The sequence below is a fragment of the Oreochromis niloticus genome, linkage group LG7 (assembly GCF_001858045.2).
Source record: "Oreochromis niloticus isolate F11D_XX linkage group LG7, O_niloticus_UMD_NMBU, whole genome shotgun sequence".
Taxonomy (NCBI): Eukaryota; Metazoa; Chordata; class Actinopteri; order Cichliformes; family Cichlidae; genus Oreochromis; species Oreochromis niloticus.
Window position 1 is genome coordinate 27,991,573 of NC_031972.2, and position 17,164 is coordinate 28,008,736.

The following is a 17,164-nucleotide window of genomic DNA, read 5'->3' on the forward strand; positions in this document are numbered from 1 at the left end:
AAATAATGAGTTATATAGTCTTTTTTTGGACACTTTTTTGTAAACTTGCCTCTGTACACCATAAACACTGGATTTAAAAGCAAGCAAACAAGAGATGATTGAAGTTCAGACTTGAATCGTTTTTCTAAAAAGTGCTCCCTATTCAGAGATTCAAAAGTAATTGGACTGTTCACTGAACAGGAGTTTAATGGCCAGGTGAGGTCTGCTTCCTTGTCATTTCATGATAAATCAAATGTATAATTAATGTGAGGTGATGTCTTTGTGAGGTTGCATTCAAATTTGGTATGCATTCTTAAAAGAATGAATGCACTGGCGAGCTCAGGATTACCAAAAAGCCCTGAAAAAAACACAGAAATCAAGTGGATGATCACAGAATTCTTTCCATGGTTAAGATTTATTAATGTTAACAAAGAGGGTTTACAACAATGCGCAAACCACTGGTTACACTCAGGAACAGAGAGGCCAGATTAGGCCAGAAAATGTCTGAAAGAGCCTGCACAGTTTTGGAAAAGAAAAAAAAAGTGTATGAATAGGGAAAAAGCAGCAATGTCACGCCATGTGCATGAATGGCTGCCAATGGAAAATGCTAGTATTTACTGATGATGTGGCTGCTGATAGAAGTAATACGATGTAATGTCCAGGCCAAGACTCTCTGCTCAGATTCAGAAATGCTCAAATACTGTGGAACTGATTGTATGCTGCTTCACAGTGCAAATGGAAAATGATGCAAAGCATGCTGCAAAAGCAAAAACAAAACAAAAAAACAAAGTTGAATAGCAGTCCAGAACAGCAGAATGGGACTACTGAAGTAGAACCATGCAATGAGGCAATAAGGAAACAGAGACGATATCTGATTCCTGTCTATGATTCGTAAACACACCCAAAAAAAAAATGTAGCCAAGGCCTGCTACTCTTAGCTGACCAGCTTGTTAACATCTCCACACTCACCAATATTTTCTGGCTGCTCAGCCGAATAGTAAATCAACAGACTTCCTGTGACTTATTGATTGTCTTGCTCGGAGTCTTAACACGCAGTTACACATTCTCCTTTTCTTCTCCACCGTGCATGTACCACATTTTCCTGTTCTCCTTTGCAACACCCCACCCCTCCCCCCAACAACAGAAAGTCACCTATACATCATGCAAAAGTAGCTGCCAGTTGAACCTAAGTGGCTGTTCTGTTTCCCGGCATCGTCACAGAGCAGCTTTGAATCAGAAGGATAACATGGGGGCAGGCGAGAGACATTTAAGGATCCCATCCTCTGTGACTGGGCCATTGCTTAGCGACCACATTCCAAGAAGTAAAGAGCGGATTAGCCGAGGCATTACATCTAAGATATAAGTTGGTGCCTCACCCAGCGTGCGAGACAGAAACTGGACACTGTCTAGCACTGTATATTAGTTTGTGTATTTCAAGTCTGGGGCTATTTATAAATGTATGGCTTCTGTTTCATGCCTTATAGTAGAAGAGGAGTATCTATTAAAAGGCAACCACGCTGAACCCTGCAGAAATGCTTTAAGATCCTCTTCTTCTGTATACCCACTCTGAAAAGCACTACAGTTTGTGTAAACTTATAGTAAACATTGCTAAGGTAAAGCAGAGTGTCAAAGCCAACAGATAGTGTTGCATAATCTGTTCGAAAGTGATCCCCATGTAAATATAAAAAACATATGACATAAGTTCTTTACAATAATATCGAATCACAGCTGCTTTGCCATTCTAAACTGTTTCGAGGATTCATAATTTAGATTCATAATTTATCCCACCTTGTTTGCCACTCTGCTGAAATGACTTCATTGACCCACAAATACAGCAGCAAGGGGGACAAAAAGCCAAATCTAATCTCCAAAACAGAAACTCTACACTTCTGGATGATAACAGACACCACTTTCATGTGTGCATTTTGGATTAGGATATCCTAGCGCCTCACACATCAACGGTATTTGCATAAACAGGCAGCGTGCTTGGAGTCGATCAGCAATTTTCTCATCTCGTTAGCTTTTTGTCCTCCTCGTCTTTCTGCTTTTTCTCAGCCCCTTCCTCCATTCTTCTTCCCTACCAGTGCTGATCAATCCTCTCTCCTCATCACATCACTGTTTCATCTGCTATGTTTACCTGTCCTCACCTAGCTTGTTACATCAGCATACACCCCATGACTGTCTTTCCTTGTCACCGGCACATTATTTTCTGCATAATTTTTATTTTCTCTGTCACTCCAAAGCACAATGTTTTGCTCCAGGCAGGAAGTATTGCACTGAGCTGCTGAACATGTTAAATGCGTCCTACTTCCCCCCTCCCGCCCCCTTTTTTTCTCTCTCTCTTGCCATTTCACACCTGGCTGCTTCCTTCGAATATCTCCCAACTCCCAACGCAGTACTACACAACAGTCATTAATTGCAAGAAGAGGGAAATCATATTCTCTCTTCGCTAAAAAAAGAATGAGTGCAAACATTGTGCACCAGTTAATATCTACTGTGCTGCCTGCAGCTGTAGCAGAGGTCCCGTTTTCTAAAGCATTAAACTGTGATATTTTTATTTGTCGAGCAATGAAAAAGCGAAGCACTAAAAAATGCCTAAGCACATAGTGATTTTCAGCATATTTATGTTTGCCACAAGATGTTAAGTGCCTCTCTCACTCTCGTACGCTTGAGCGTAATTGGATTAGCTGAAAATATACAAGAGTATCATAACTTTTTAATGTTTCTGTAATTGAATATACACTTTTTGCACTCACCAGACTGTACAAGTCAGTAGATCTTTTAAGAAAATTGCGTGCCGATTGTATTAAAATTCACTTGCTTCTGCTACTAAGCTGCTGAGACCCTTTTTTCTATCTGTCTTTCTCTTTTTTTTTCTTTTTTTTAATCTGTACTGATTTGTTATTCTTAAATTGAAGCCATGCAAAGTATTAGTCAAGCGCCGGTGTAGTCAAAAGAGTTTTTGTGAATCCGGTTGTTCTACGGCTTTGTATTACAGTTGGGTATAAATGGATAGATTTTCTAGCTGTGCAATTGACTGTTATCAGCAATACATTAACTACCTTATTGCACATTTCCTTTATTTTTCACTCTTTCTATCCACCTCCTGCTGTATTCCCCGCCTGCTTTACCTCAGGGTTTTTTACCTTGTCGTCTGTTTCCGTTCCAGTTTCTCCATATTTCATCTATATACTTTGTTCCCCGTCCTTTCTTTGCCCCGTTTCCCTGCGGCTTTAGCATGAAGGAGATTTTTTTTTTTTATTCCAGCTCACTTCATAACTGCCTTGACAAGTTCTATATTGATTGCTTGTGCAGATTACAATTGATTTTGCTCTTCACTGTATTTTCCTTTCTGCTTGGTTCTTCCTGGTGTGATGAGCACTTTTCAGCATCCATTCATCAGCATGTCATTTTGTAATGTTTTTTTTTCACACATAGGGACAAAAGTATTGTGCACTGTGTTAGCCCCAAAAAATTAATAAATAAACACACAAAGAAATGATAAAACTCACCAAGGATTTCAATTGTTAATTAAAATCTGTTCCTAAGGTTTATTGTGTCTTCTGATAAATTTTCTACAGAGACTAAGACCTCCCCCATGCCATGCTCCAACGCACCACAGAAGGCTGAACCTCCAGTGGGAGGAGCTGCCACGGTCATCACATTTTTCTCCCGTTTGCTGTTAGGAATGCTGCTTCTGCTGCTTATGTGGTGAGCGACAACACCCGGATACACACACACATGCAGATATATACTCATCACTTATAAGGAGTCTACATGATCCAATTTTCATATTGATTAGTAACTCAATCGCTCACTCATGTATTGGCAGGTCGATGCATGTCTGTTTATGTGTTTATATGACATATATTTATATGTTCTGTTTATATGAGCATGTTTAATGGACCAGGAGCTGTAACATCTGGTTGGTTTAACTCTTTAAATCCTGTTGAAATGGTAACGGTAAAGGTTTAGATTTCTTATTCTTCTTTTGGCTGCCCAGTTTAGGGGTTACCACAGCAGATAATCTCCCTATCCATAGTACTTTTTTGTCACACCAACCCTCAGCATGTCCTGCTTCACTACATCCATGAATGTTCTGTCATGGTCTGGCTGGCAGACCGTGGGGATGTGGGGAAAGGAGGACCCAGTCGCGGTACTCTGTGATGCAAACGGTGCTCTTTATTTACAGTGAAAACTGTACACACAATAATACATCCCCGTGTGCTCCCGTGACTCCCGTGTCGTGTCTTCTCTAAAAGTCCGTGCTCCGTGTTCTCCACTCTCGAGTGTCCACACACCCCGTGTTTGCTGCCCTCCAGTGTTCCACGCTCCTCCTGAGGGGAAATAACAGAGGCAGCCGTCAAGACACTAAATTCCAGTAGGCATACACTCACAGACTTAACTAAGCTGAAGACTAACGTGGAGTCTCATGGAATGATCCCGCGTCGGTGGGAGCTCCAAGACTCTCCTAAGTAGCTCCCCCGACGAGCCCTGATCAGCGGCAGGTGTGTAGCTTCGGGTGTGGCCAGTCCTCTAGCAGGGCCACACCCACCAGGCCTGAAGGCGCCTGTAAACCAGTGTACAGACACACCTGCACCCATACGTGCACACACACACACACTCACATCTACAAGCATGGAAAAGAGCAGCAGCAACACCAAAAATACATATACTATCACCAGTCCATGACTGCCCAGGGATCTCAGACCCAGGACCCTGACATGTTCGCTATGGTCTTCCTCATCTTCTCCCACCTGGCCGATCCATATTCAACATTCTTTCTCCAGTATATCCACTATCGCTCCTCTACACATGTCCAAATCATCTCACCCTTGCCTTTCTAACTTTGTCTCCAAATGGCTCGACCTGAGCAGTCCTTCTGATGAACTCATATTTTATCTAAATGCTGAAAAATAAATATACACAATCTAAAATTAATGAAACTATGCGTAGAAGTTGCATTTTTTCTTTTTACTTTAATCAAAAGATTAGCGACAGCTTTATACCAATAACACTTTAACAAAAATACATTAAACATGGACGCTTCTCCAGCTGAACACCTGCTGCAAGTGGAGTGGTTGAATACGATTAAGGCACTTTCATGCCAGTTCCCCTCCCATGCAGCCTGTATGTGCAGGTCCAAATGGGAATCTGTTCTAATTTGTTTTAGTGTTACAAGCACACTCCATTTCAAAAGATGTCAACATTTCCATGTCAACAGATACACACCAAAGGATTAATAACTCTATAACAACAAAGGAAAGCAGAAAGGCCAACAGACAGATTAGATGGCACAATTAGAAAACACTCTGGAAATATGTAGAGAGTTGTTGCAAGTTATAGGAAATTATTATCGTTACGAATATATAGTATTGTGTAAAAGTCTTAAACAACTTCATTTCTATAGGAATTGGAAGCAGGTGCTGCAATTTACTGAAACGTGCAAACATGAAAATACAAAATATATAAGGAAACAAAAGTTTGTACAATTGTAATGAACATTTCAAGTTACTTTATTCTTTAACACAGCTTGAGTTCTTTTAGGCAATGTTTCTTCTAATTTCTTTAAGTAGTTTTGAAGTAGTCTAGTTCTCCGGGCTTCTTAAATGACATTTAAAGCTCTTCTTTTGATGTTGGCTACAAATGAGGTAATAAAAAGTGCTTTGAGTACTTATGTCATGCTTTTCTACTCCAACTAAGTACCATACCATTTATCAGGTCTGAGCTCTAGGAAGGCCAATCAATGACTGGTAGTTTTCAGTTATGTATTGTTCTATCCACGTATGCCAGTATTGCACTGCCAGCATGTTTGGGATCATTGGCATACTGTACTACTATTCATAATTATATCAGTTTTTGACAAGCTCTCTAACACCATTGGCTGGAATACAGTCTCAAACCATGGCAGAGCTTCCACCTTGGTTTACACATGACTGTTGAAATTGTCATATCCCTCTCCTGACACTCTCCAACATATCGAGTTGAACCAAAAGTGTCAAATTTGGATTCATTACTCCATAAGATTTTCAATACAGTTCTTGTGTATTTTGGCATTTTATCATTAAGAGTGGCTTCTTTAATGCCACTCTTCCACTGACACCATTTCTGATGAACCTTCAGTGAAGTAGATGGATCAACTGAAGTGTCTGATTCATCTGTCAGATCCTGTGTCAGGTCTGTACTTGCATTTTTCCTATTAGTTAAGGACATGACTTTCACACACTGTTCATATGGTGTAGGCAGCTTTTTAGGCCTGACAAGTCTCTTGTACTCAACCTGTCAAGTTTCCTCAAATTTTTTAAGGATGCACTACACACCTTGTGAGGATATACCAAGTTTTCAGCTAATAGCTCTTTGGGATTCACTTTGTTGGTGCAGAAACATTATTTAACAATTTAAAATTGGTTCTTTACTAAATTGTCTGGAGACACAACATTGGTTCATCCATATTAGATACCTTTTTTATGCTTGAATGGTTCATAGATTAGTGTTAAGTGGGGGGAAAACCCTCTGAAAATGACATTGGGTGCTTTTTTTCACTCATTCTCATCCCAATCCTTGTATCAGACTAAAAATAAGGGGAAAAGCACCCATGTCCAAAGAAAAATTTGAAAAGAGCTTTAGAAAGCCTGGAGAACAATTTTGTGAGTGTTTTGTTTTGTTTATTTTTTAAATACACAAAAGTCGGTCTCCCTGGAAGCAACGTGTGAAGAAATGAGGGCTGGCTCAAGTTTGAGTCCCAACATTTTTGGTTTCTTACACAAAAGCTGTTAGAAGCCCCTTATTACATTTTAGATGGTTGAGTTGCTGGCAGCTCAACCAAAGCGCAGTCTTGTGTAGTGTTTAAAAAAATGAAAAGCAGCTAGTAACATTACGAGCTGACGCTGTTACTGCTATTAAGGATTAATCCCTTATGTTACATTATATCATAACTTACTAAGGAAATTAAGTCATTACCTTTCCCAAACTAATAGCTTAATTGACTTTGGGAGCATTATTCTTTTCCTTGCCACAAGCATTATGGAGATGTGTTTAGCATCAAAGTGATTTTACAGACACTAGTTATGACCCAATGCCCAATATGCGTGTCACTGTGATGTTGTTTTTGCCCATTTCACCCACTGATTTTAAATGTGTAATAACTTCACACAATGCAAAGAGAGAAAGGCTGTCCTCTTTTGCCATCCTGCCAGCTGAGCCGCATATGTGCACTGACACAACAGGATTGGAGAAGTCCCACTAGTGTGCAGGTACCTGCCAAGAACTAGAAGAGAAACACAAAAAAATGTGTAGGGGATTTGCATTTTTTGCAAATAGAGTTACGGCTAAGTCAAAAAAAAGTCCCACTGAACCAAATATAAAGGCCAAAAAAGCAAACAAATTAAGAATAACATATAAGAGAACGGCAAGAAGACAGATCATTCATATTTTGATGCAGTGCAGCTTGACGAGGCTAATTTGTGTTCCTCTTTCTGCAGATGTGAATGTCTTATTGCTGAAGGCTGATGTGAAGTAGGAGGACAAAGAAGAAGAAGGAGGAGGCTGGTATTTTTTCCTGTTTTGCACATGTTTCGAGGATACAGTGCATTGATCATTTCGGTCCATCACACAGTTACTCACCAAAATTATTCAGACATTAGACAACGATAATGCGACTCAGCATTTTGGGATTATTTGATTTGCTGACAAAAAAACGAAGAATAAATCTACAGAGGAACTTTGGAAGATTGTTATCGGTATCATCACCAACAGCAACAGCAGCGACCTGAGAGGCAAACACCAAAACAAGATTATTGTCTTACATTACCCCCTGGTGGATTTGATGAGCCACTTTAAACTGATTTGTCTCAGTTGGGTTTTAGAGGCTCCTCTTCGGCAACAGAATCAAGGCCACAGCTGACATCTCTTTTTACCTTTTTTTTCTTCTTTTTTGTACTCACTCTCTTCTTAAGTCGCAGTGAAGTGTAGTACACACACAACAGACACACACACACACACACTGATATAGGGCACGTGTATTTGTGTGTATACTTACAGCCCCTTATACAGCTTAATCATCATGCCAAAGACTCCAATACACCCCCAACAAAGTGGTTCCCACCCAAGTCATTGAGCTTCCTGAAGCCTGTGCCTGTCTTCATCATGGGATGAAAACCCCAGAAAGTTGGGCGTGCGCACGTGTATGCGTGACATCTAATGGATGCTGAAACCCATTACAGGAATCAAACTGGGGACAAAGCCCTGCAGCCCATGTTTGTGTCAACCCGCCAGTTAACAAAGAAGTCACAAATTTATTCAGTCAGACTCTGAGTCTGCACATCTCCAACAACTGACAGAGCAGAGTGTTGTTTGTTTTTTTCTTTTTGTTTGTTTGTTTTTGTTTTTTCAACAAGAGGACTAACACTTTGGAGAATTCAATAACCATAGTCTGGCTTATTTACACAGTTAGCTTTACATAGAGCTTTCAGAAACCGGCAAGGACGACCTGAATTGTAAAAAAAAAAAAACAAAACCTAAAAAACAACAAAAAAACCCAACAAAAAATAAATAAAATAAAGTGGATTTGAGACTGAACCATTCTTTCCCCACCGTTGTTTTTTATTTTTGGTTTGACTTTGTATTGATGGCAGCAAAGCTGGTTATTGGAACTCTGATACAAGCTATGTTGGTTTTCCATTCTGCTCTGTGCTGTAAAATACAGTAACACAAATCAGTTTGCTTTCTGACTTCTGACGCCTTTACAAACATTAGAAATGTCTTTTTGCAGTTTACATTTCAATGGCCAATATCAGTTACCAGTTAATATTATGTTATTCACAGGAATCTTGAAGTGTTTATTGTATTTTTTATGGACAAATAATAAAAAGACACGTATAGGAGTTTAGTTTTTTTTCTTCTCTTTTTTTTCCCAGACATTCTTAATGGCTTAATTCTCTTTGATCCTATTTTGTAAACTATGATACAGTATGTAACTTTAACAATGAACAAAAAGTTTATTATTTAATAATAATGTATGTATTAGCCGTAGAATGTCGTAACCTGTACCTGGGGTCTTTTTTATAGATGTATATACAATGACAGGTTTCAACCATTAAATGTGACCATTTCACAATGAATTACGATGCACTGGCCTCATGTTCATTTTGTGAACTTATAACACATCAGGGCAGACTAACGCCTCCTGCTCCGTCTGGTTGATCCTGATGATTTTCTCCTGACAAAACAAGATGAAGGTGAGGTGTCAATGGGGGATGTTAAAAAAAAAAGAAGATGCAATAAGTTTTCATTATAATAAAAGTAAAGACAAATTACTTCCCAGACACGGCCATAAACACACAGTGCCTCATTTCAGGTTTTACAGATCGATACTTTTGACCTTGCAGAGGTAACGTTGTTTGCTTCTCAGTTTGTTTCTGAAAGATGAGTGTCTGCAGATTCTAACAAGCTCCACTGACACTGCATGGAGTGGTCATAAAGCTTAATACTTTATGGGCATGATGCATTATCCTTGATATACTTCTTCTTGTTTTCTTTTTTATGGGGGAGATATTCAAAATCACGAAAATTTCAAGATAGAGGATCTGTGTAAATTCTGAGAAAGACACTGAGAGCAGCATTGATTTGAGCTACCTTGACAAGTGCATTTTTTAAAAGTAAAAGTCAGTTTCGTACTCAATACACAGAAGAATACAAGGAAAACAAAACTAAGTTTAGACTCCAAGAGATTCAGCAGTGTGTTTACTTGAATGCCATCATCAGCATGCTGACAAGGTCACAAACACATACTGATCATTAGTAGTTCTGTATGCTTTTTTTGTCTTTGTGTGTTATTTTAGCATGCTAGTATGCCAAGTGCATTACACAGCCCACATCAGAGAGAAACTGGGATGATGTTAAAATAGTTTTGCAGATATCAAAAGTGTTGGACAAACTGACATGACTTGATGATTGTGCTATATCCCATTCTGGGAGCCGAATGTTTAGAAAGGTCAAAATGAAATGTATATTTGTAGAACTGACTGAAAAATATATATATATATTTTTTTAAACTATAAATAATTGCACAAAATGGATGGCTGTTCATCCAGAAATATATCATGTGGTTTTGGTGTATGCATGTGGGTCAGACTGTCCGTGCAAAGGGAAGCACACTCACAGTTCACAGACAGAAAAGAAATAAAGTTACACTCGATCTCCTATACCTCTCCTAGCAGAGAGGGAAGAAAAAAAAAACAGGTGGCAGGGGATTTGTGTGTGTGTGTCCCTTTCAGCCCTGTCTACCAATAAAGCCAACTGTCATTTCCCAGGGTTGCATCTGTGCACTTATCTTTCTCTGTTCCTCACCAAACACGGTTCTCTAATTAACATTTGAGAGCGAATAGATGAGAGCTTCTCAAAGGAGAAGAGGATGTTTTGATCAGTGCAGCAAAGGTCAACCTTATATGCAAGCTGATTCTGCTTGGAGAATATACACGGAGATAAAAGTGGAAAATATGAAATTTCCTCCACAATGCACCCTGTGACTATGAGTTTTCCCTAATGACTTGTGTCATCATTTTAATCTCTCACAATGACATGCCACTCATAGATATAACGGCTGAGTTCTGTGAACGCTGCAGCATTGTCGAAAGCCGAAACGTGATGATCGGACAGGTTGTAAACAAGTAACAGTTTCACAGATACATAACATCAGCACTGATGTGCGTGCAATAGGAAATATGAGCAGAGCACTGGAGGTACGGCTGGTCAAAATTTCCCTTTTGACCTTTAGCTTTCACTCTGGCCGTCTCACCGTCTCACTCGTCCCTCTCTCAAGCTCTCTTTCTTCCATTATACTGACAAGCTCTGGCAGGCCGATTTGGAGGCCGAGGACAAATCAATACACCATCTAACAGCTGTCAGCTGCAGTTCCCTGTGTGTGCGAGAGCAGACAAGAGTGTATCTGCTTGTGTAGTTATCGCATTCATTACTCTTTCTTTCGTTCTTTTCTTCTCCCCCTGCTTATACTGATCTGCCCTTTGCTTTTTTTTAATGTCAGTGTCAATGAGGAGTCAATTAATATTTACAATGACAGTGCATGACTTGAACAAGGAGGGTACACAACCAAGGAGGTTTCTGTTCTTTGTGTTCTTTGCATTGTTTTTATTTTATAGCTAAAAATAATTCTGTATGATGACATTTCGTTCTTTATAGCTTTAATTAAATTACAGATGAGTTTTTAGCCATGCTCCCTTTGTCCACAACCATGATGTGATTCATATTAACCTCAGATATATTGAGAGTGTGTGTGTCTTTGTGTGCATGTGTGTGTACCATCCAGAGCCTGTCAGTTCCATCCGCTTTGCTCTGCTCTAATGACTAGTTTGACCTTTCACTGAAAACCGGATGAATGACATGATCTCTGCGTCCATATAACTTCGGATCTGGCTTTTGGCTCTGACCTCTTTAAACACTCAGCTTACTGCCCCTCTATCCATGGCCTCACTCAGTCAAACTGTTTTTGTCCATCTTCCTAATATTCTAACTTCCTCATTAAGCTAATATTTCAAGACGTTTGCACACCCAACTTCTCTCTGAGCGTTATTTCACCAGTTTTCACACCATTTTCAAGCCAGATGAACATCGCTGCACACGACTCGCTGAGCACACTGCTTCTGCTTTTGGCAGCAATGTGTTGTTTGCTCTTCAAAAAGTCTCTTTTCAAAGGTATTTTCTTTGTGCCAGATATGCTAACAAGGAATACTCCAAGGCAGCCTCTCTTTAATATACACTCACTTGCTACTTTATTAGGCACATAAGTAAACTGTGTTAGGCTGGCGTTAATTTAGCAGTGCTTTGCCATCCACATATATGAAAGAGAAATATTATTAGACACATATTTCATTGCAATGCAGTCCTGCACAACACCACTGCAACAAAAGCTGAAGCAATCTGAACTTCACAAAGGCAGAGTGTGTGCCAGGGATGGACTGCAGGAAAGAACATTTTCCCATTATTTTAAATTGGGTGCCAAAATTAAAACTTTTTGACTTAAAATGATCTTGGAGTGATTTATTTTACACGCAGTGAAAGTCTGCCAAATCGAGTATGCAGAGCTACCCGCTGTGGTGACCCCTGTGAAATTTTTCTGTACAGCTAACCCATCTGTTATGTTTCTCAGGGACAGCAATGATGTCCCTGACTGAGTTTGACTCAATAAACATTGCATGTTTAGTTATCTAAAAGGGTTAGAGACCAAAAATCCCAATAAACAGTATTTATACATAATTTGTCATTCCATTACAAACCATTTCAATCACTATGTTGTGCATTAGTGTTGTTTACCTCTCACAGATAAGGGTTGAGAATAATTCACCTGTTTTTCATAAAAAATAATATTTGATAAAAATTTGTTTTAATGGAAAACACTGGAAAAACCTCCATGTTAAACGCAGTAGTTTTACATGACATTTTCTTTTAATTTTATTTTTAATTTTATTTATTTTTTCTGGATTTTAAGTGAACTTTACATGTTACACTTTACATGAAGCTGCATCTGAGAATCTGGATGAGCTGACGGACACTGTGACATCATACATCAGTTTTTGTGAAGATGTGTGTGTGCCAACCAAGACCTTTTGCACATACAACAACAATAAACCATGGTTCACTCCTAAAATCCAGCATCTTCTTAAGGCCAAGGAGGACACCTACAGAAGTGGTGACAGGGCCCTGTACAAGCAGGCCAGGAACACATTGACCAGGGAGATCAAAGCGGCTAAAAAGATCTACTCCCAGAAGCTGAAAGAACGGCTCTCAGCCAACGACCCTGCGTCAGTGTGGAGGGGCCTGCGGGAAATCACCAGCTACAGATGCCCCCCACCACCTGTTGAAGCAAACAAACACCTGGCAGACGAGCTGAATACATTCTACTGCAGGTTTGAGACGGACAGACTCTCACCCCTCACCCACCCCTCCCCAGAGACATTGTTTCAGACACTGACCCCCAACACACCTCTCACCCCTCCCCCTCACCCTCCCCAACCCAGACTCAATGACCTCCATCACACCTCCTCTCACCCCCTTTCCCCCTCCCTGGAACTCAGAATGCACACTCAGGATGTGAGCTGACTGTTTCAGAAACAGAACCCAAGGAAAACCCCCGGACCAGACGGTGTTTCACCCTCCTGCCTCAAAATGTGTGCTGAACAGCTGGCTCCCATCTTTACCCGTATCTTCAACAGATCCCTGGAGCTGTGTGAAGTCCCCTCCTGCTTCAAACGCTCCACCATCATCCCAGTCCCGAAGAAACCCACCATTACAGGACTGAATGATTACAGACCAGTCGCCTTGACGTCTGTGGTCATGAAATCCTTTGAACGCATGGTCTTAGCCCATCTGAAGGACATTACAGGCTACCAGTTGGACCCCCTGCAGTTTACCTACCGGGCAAACAGGTCAGTGGATGGCTTTTAATACCATCCTGACAGACAGGAAGCAGCAAGTGAGGCTGGGGGAGATCACCTCTGAAACTCGGTCCCTCAGTATTGGTGCCCCTCAAGGATGTATCCTCTCACCACTATTGTTCTCCCTCTACACCAATGACTGCATCTCCAAGAACTTGGCTGTTAAGCTCCTGAAGTTTGCAGATGACACCACCATCATTGGCCTCATTCAGGATGGTGATGAGTCTGCATACCGGCAGGAAGTTGAGCGGCTGGTACTCTGGTGCAGTCAGCGCAATCTGGAGCTGAACACGCTTAAGACTGTACTGATGACAGTGGACTTCAGGAGACATCTCTCAACACTGCTCCCCCTCACCATATCAGACAGCCCGGTGTCGACTGTGGAGATCTTCAAGTTCCTGGGTACCACCATCTCCCAGGACCTGAAGTGGGAGACCAACATCTCCTCCATCCTCAAAAAGACCCAGCAGAGGATGTACTTCCTGAGACAACTGGGGAAGTACAGTCTTCCACAGGAGCTGCTGATCCAGTTCTACACTCCAGTCATTGAGTCTGTCCTGTGCTCCTCCATCACAGTCTGGTATGGTGCAGCCACTAAACAGGACAGGTGCAGACTGCAGCAGACTGTACGGGCAGCAGAAAGGATCATCGGCGCCCCCCTGCCCTCCATCCAGGACGTGTACCTCTCAAGAACCAGGAAACGGGCAGGGAAAATCATCACAGACCCCTCACACCCTGGACACAGACTTTTTGACCTGCTGCCCTCTGACAGACGGTATAGAAGCCTGCAGACTAGGACCACCCAACATAGGAACAGTTTCTTTCCCCTTGCCATCTCCCTCATAAACAGTCGAACTGTCACACTGCTCACACATCTAGACTGCAACTGCACCTTATGTACATTCTGTGGTATTCATTTCCTTTCTGTCATCCTGTATTTTATGTATATAAGATTTAGATTGGTTATTTTTGGTTGGTTTATACAACTTTGTGTATGTATGTGCGCATATGTGCATATGTATGTTTATATATATATATACATACACATAAGTGTGTGTGTGTGTGTGTGTGTGTGTGTGTGTGTGTGTGTGTGTGTGTGTGTGTGTGTGTGTGTGTATTGTTGTGATTTACATTGCTGTGCTTGAGAGTCACCATCTACTGGAACCAAATTCCATGTGTGTGTTTGCGCATATACATAACCAATAAACGTGATTCTGATTCTGATTCTGATGTCTCTTGTGTTAATTTATTAATTTCAAGCCACAAAAAGAAATGCAAAAATAGTCAACTTTACTTAAAGAATTGTCATGCATTTGTCCACTGGATGGCAGCATAGGCAGTGCGCCTCGCTGTGCGCTGTCTATGGTCCTGAAACAGTCAAAACCCAAGTGTTAGGTCTCTGCGCGTCACCCCATGGTGCTAACTGAGTCAACCCCACCCACATCTCAGGTTCATTATGCCCTCTGTAATTGGGTGACCTGAAACATCCAACACTTACACACACTCCATTTGTTCAACAGAATTTGATTATGAGGCAAAAACAAAATGCCATCAACTTCTTGTGATCTGTCCTCAAAAACAGGTCATGATTGTTATTATTGGTGCTTGTTTCATGTCACAGCAGAGTGACTTGAAATGTTGGATAATGAGGAAAAGAAGGAACGTTTCACCGTGAGAAGTGAATTTCTGCACGGCAAGGTGGCTGGAATCCCAAATCATGTTCGCCTCTAGAGTCCAACCAATCACAGGCCTGCTCCACAAATTGCTTGTCAACCTTACACATCGAGCTCACACATGCTGATGACAACACTTGACAGCACTGACGTCCGTGAAGTACTGCAATTGTAAGTCAGTGACACAAAATGAGAGGTCATGTTCAGCACAGCCGCTGCTGGAACATTGCGGCCCAATACTTCTGCCAAGCACTGCACTGAAGCCTCGTTCTCCTCAAATTGTGGAGATTCTTGTGATTGTTAGGATCTTGGAGAATTGAGGCATGCCTTCCATGAACAGATAAAATTAGGCAAGATTTAGATCATTCAACGAACTCACTGCACAAGCTCGATGACTCACATATTGTGAGTCTATCCTATTAGCAGCTGTCTGCATTTCCTTCCTTAAAATCCGCACAGTACATTGTGAAGCTGAACAATCCAGAGCACTTCACAAAAGGTTTGTGTTTTCCAAATGAGGATTTGTGTGTGCAGCAGAATGGTCTGTCAAATGTCAAAGCAGACGCGCACTGCAGCACCATTCAATACTCAAAAATGAAAAAAATAAAATAAAATAGATAAGTACATGTGCAAGTGGAACTCGGTGTAACAAAGGGAGGACAAGAATACAAAAAGGGCAGACAGAGCATAAATGTAGAAAAAAACCCCAACACATCTAGATTGAATTTGAAATTCTAAACGCCTATCTACAGGGATACAATAAAGAGAAACTGGCACATTAAAGACATTCCATTAAAAGAGATTAGACTCTGTCGTCACAGATCTAATCTCGGATCTTTAATAGAGACATTATTAAAATTGGATTTAATATGAGTGGTGAAATTAAAATTTATTGCATGGTAAGTTTCAGGATTTGAACTGACACACCTATTTAAATACCTTCCACTCAGCAGGTTTGCCTAATTTGAAATATGAGAATTAATATTTTCTGCCAGCCGTGGTTCAATATTAGAATTATTCTGGCTGTCGGATTCACCCCAGAAATGCACTTTTAATTAAACTTGAGCCCAAATGTATTTTAGAGGCATGAAATTATTATTTTGCAGGCTTTTTTTCATCTTTGGATTATGGTGTATGTAATGGAGAAGTCTGAATGTAACAGTGTGATAAGTAAGAAATGATTATTTTAATAAAATTCCCTTTGGTGTTTATTATTATTTGGGTGTGTGCTCGTTTAAAGTGTTGAGATATATTCTGTGGACTCTTTCTCCCTCTTGTGGCAGCTTGTAAAAACTAATATTAGCAAATTTATAAGGAAAGGAAAGGAAAGGAAAGGAAAGGAAAGGAAAGGAACGTTTTCTTATATGTCACTCTGATCTCCTCTCTAAATGTTTTGATATTTCTGCAGCACCAAACACAGTGAAACAGTGCTTGGTATTGTTACCTGGAAGGAGTTGGAGTGAGAGCACTGTTAAATCCCTGGTTTGCTTTTTAGTTTGTTGTCCCTCTGAAACAAATGGCACTTGATGCATGCTTAGTCATCCAGGTAAAGGTTCGGTTCATTTCACAGTGTTTACAGTTGGAACAGGAAGCAGTGTGTTCACATGAACTGAATCACCTTTCTGCTAAAAGGTATTTCTTGTACTTGTGTTATGGTACTCTTTTGTCAGTCTGTTGAGTCATCTCCACCCACTCCACCCTGCCTGCACTCTCTTTATCATCTCTCTTGTGTACTGTCTGTTGCTTATGATGGTTGACCCCAGGTATTTAACCTCATCTAACTACAATACCTCTGCTCTTTGCATCGTCACTGTTACACTTGTCTCACTCTCATTCACACACTTGTAGTCTGTCCTGCTTTTACTGACTTTTATTCCTCTTCTCTCAGAGCATGCCTCCACCTCTCCAGGCTTTCTTCCACCTCCTCTCTACTCTCACTACAGATTACAACGTCATCTGCAGACAACATAGTCCACAGAGACTGCTGGCTGACCTCATCTGTAAACCATCGCGAACAAGAAGAGGCACAGAGATGGTCCCTGATATAATCCCACTCCCTCCTGA

The 17,164-nt window shown here is 40.7% G+C and overlaps 1 protein-coding gene across 3 annotated transcripts in view; it reads left to right on the plus strand.

Annotated features, from left to right (window-relative positions):
• The window catches only part of cntfr (ciliary neurotrophic factor receptor), a 203,487-nt gene extending 194,389 nt beyond the window's left edge, over positions 1-9,098 (plus strand). For all 3 annotated transcript variants that reach the window (XM_019361247.2, XM_003440112.5, XM_019361248.1), the window contains 2 exons: positions 3,561-3,690; positions 7,461-9,098. In XM_019361247.2, coding sequence (XP_019216792.1) covers positions 3,561-3,690; position 7,461 — 131 coding nt within the window. In that variant the 3' untranslated portion in view covers positions 7,462-9,098. The remainder of the gene's footprint in view (positions 1-3,560; positions 3,691-7,460) is intronic.
• The last annotated feature ends 8,066 nt before the right edge of the window (positions 9,099-17,164 follow it).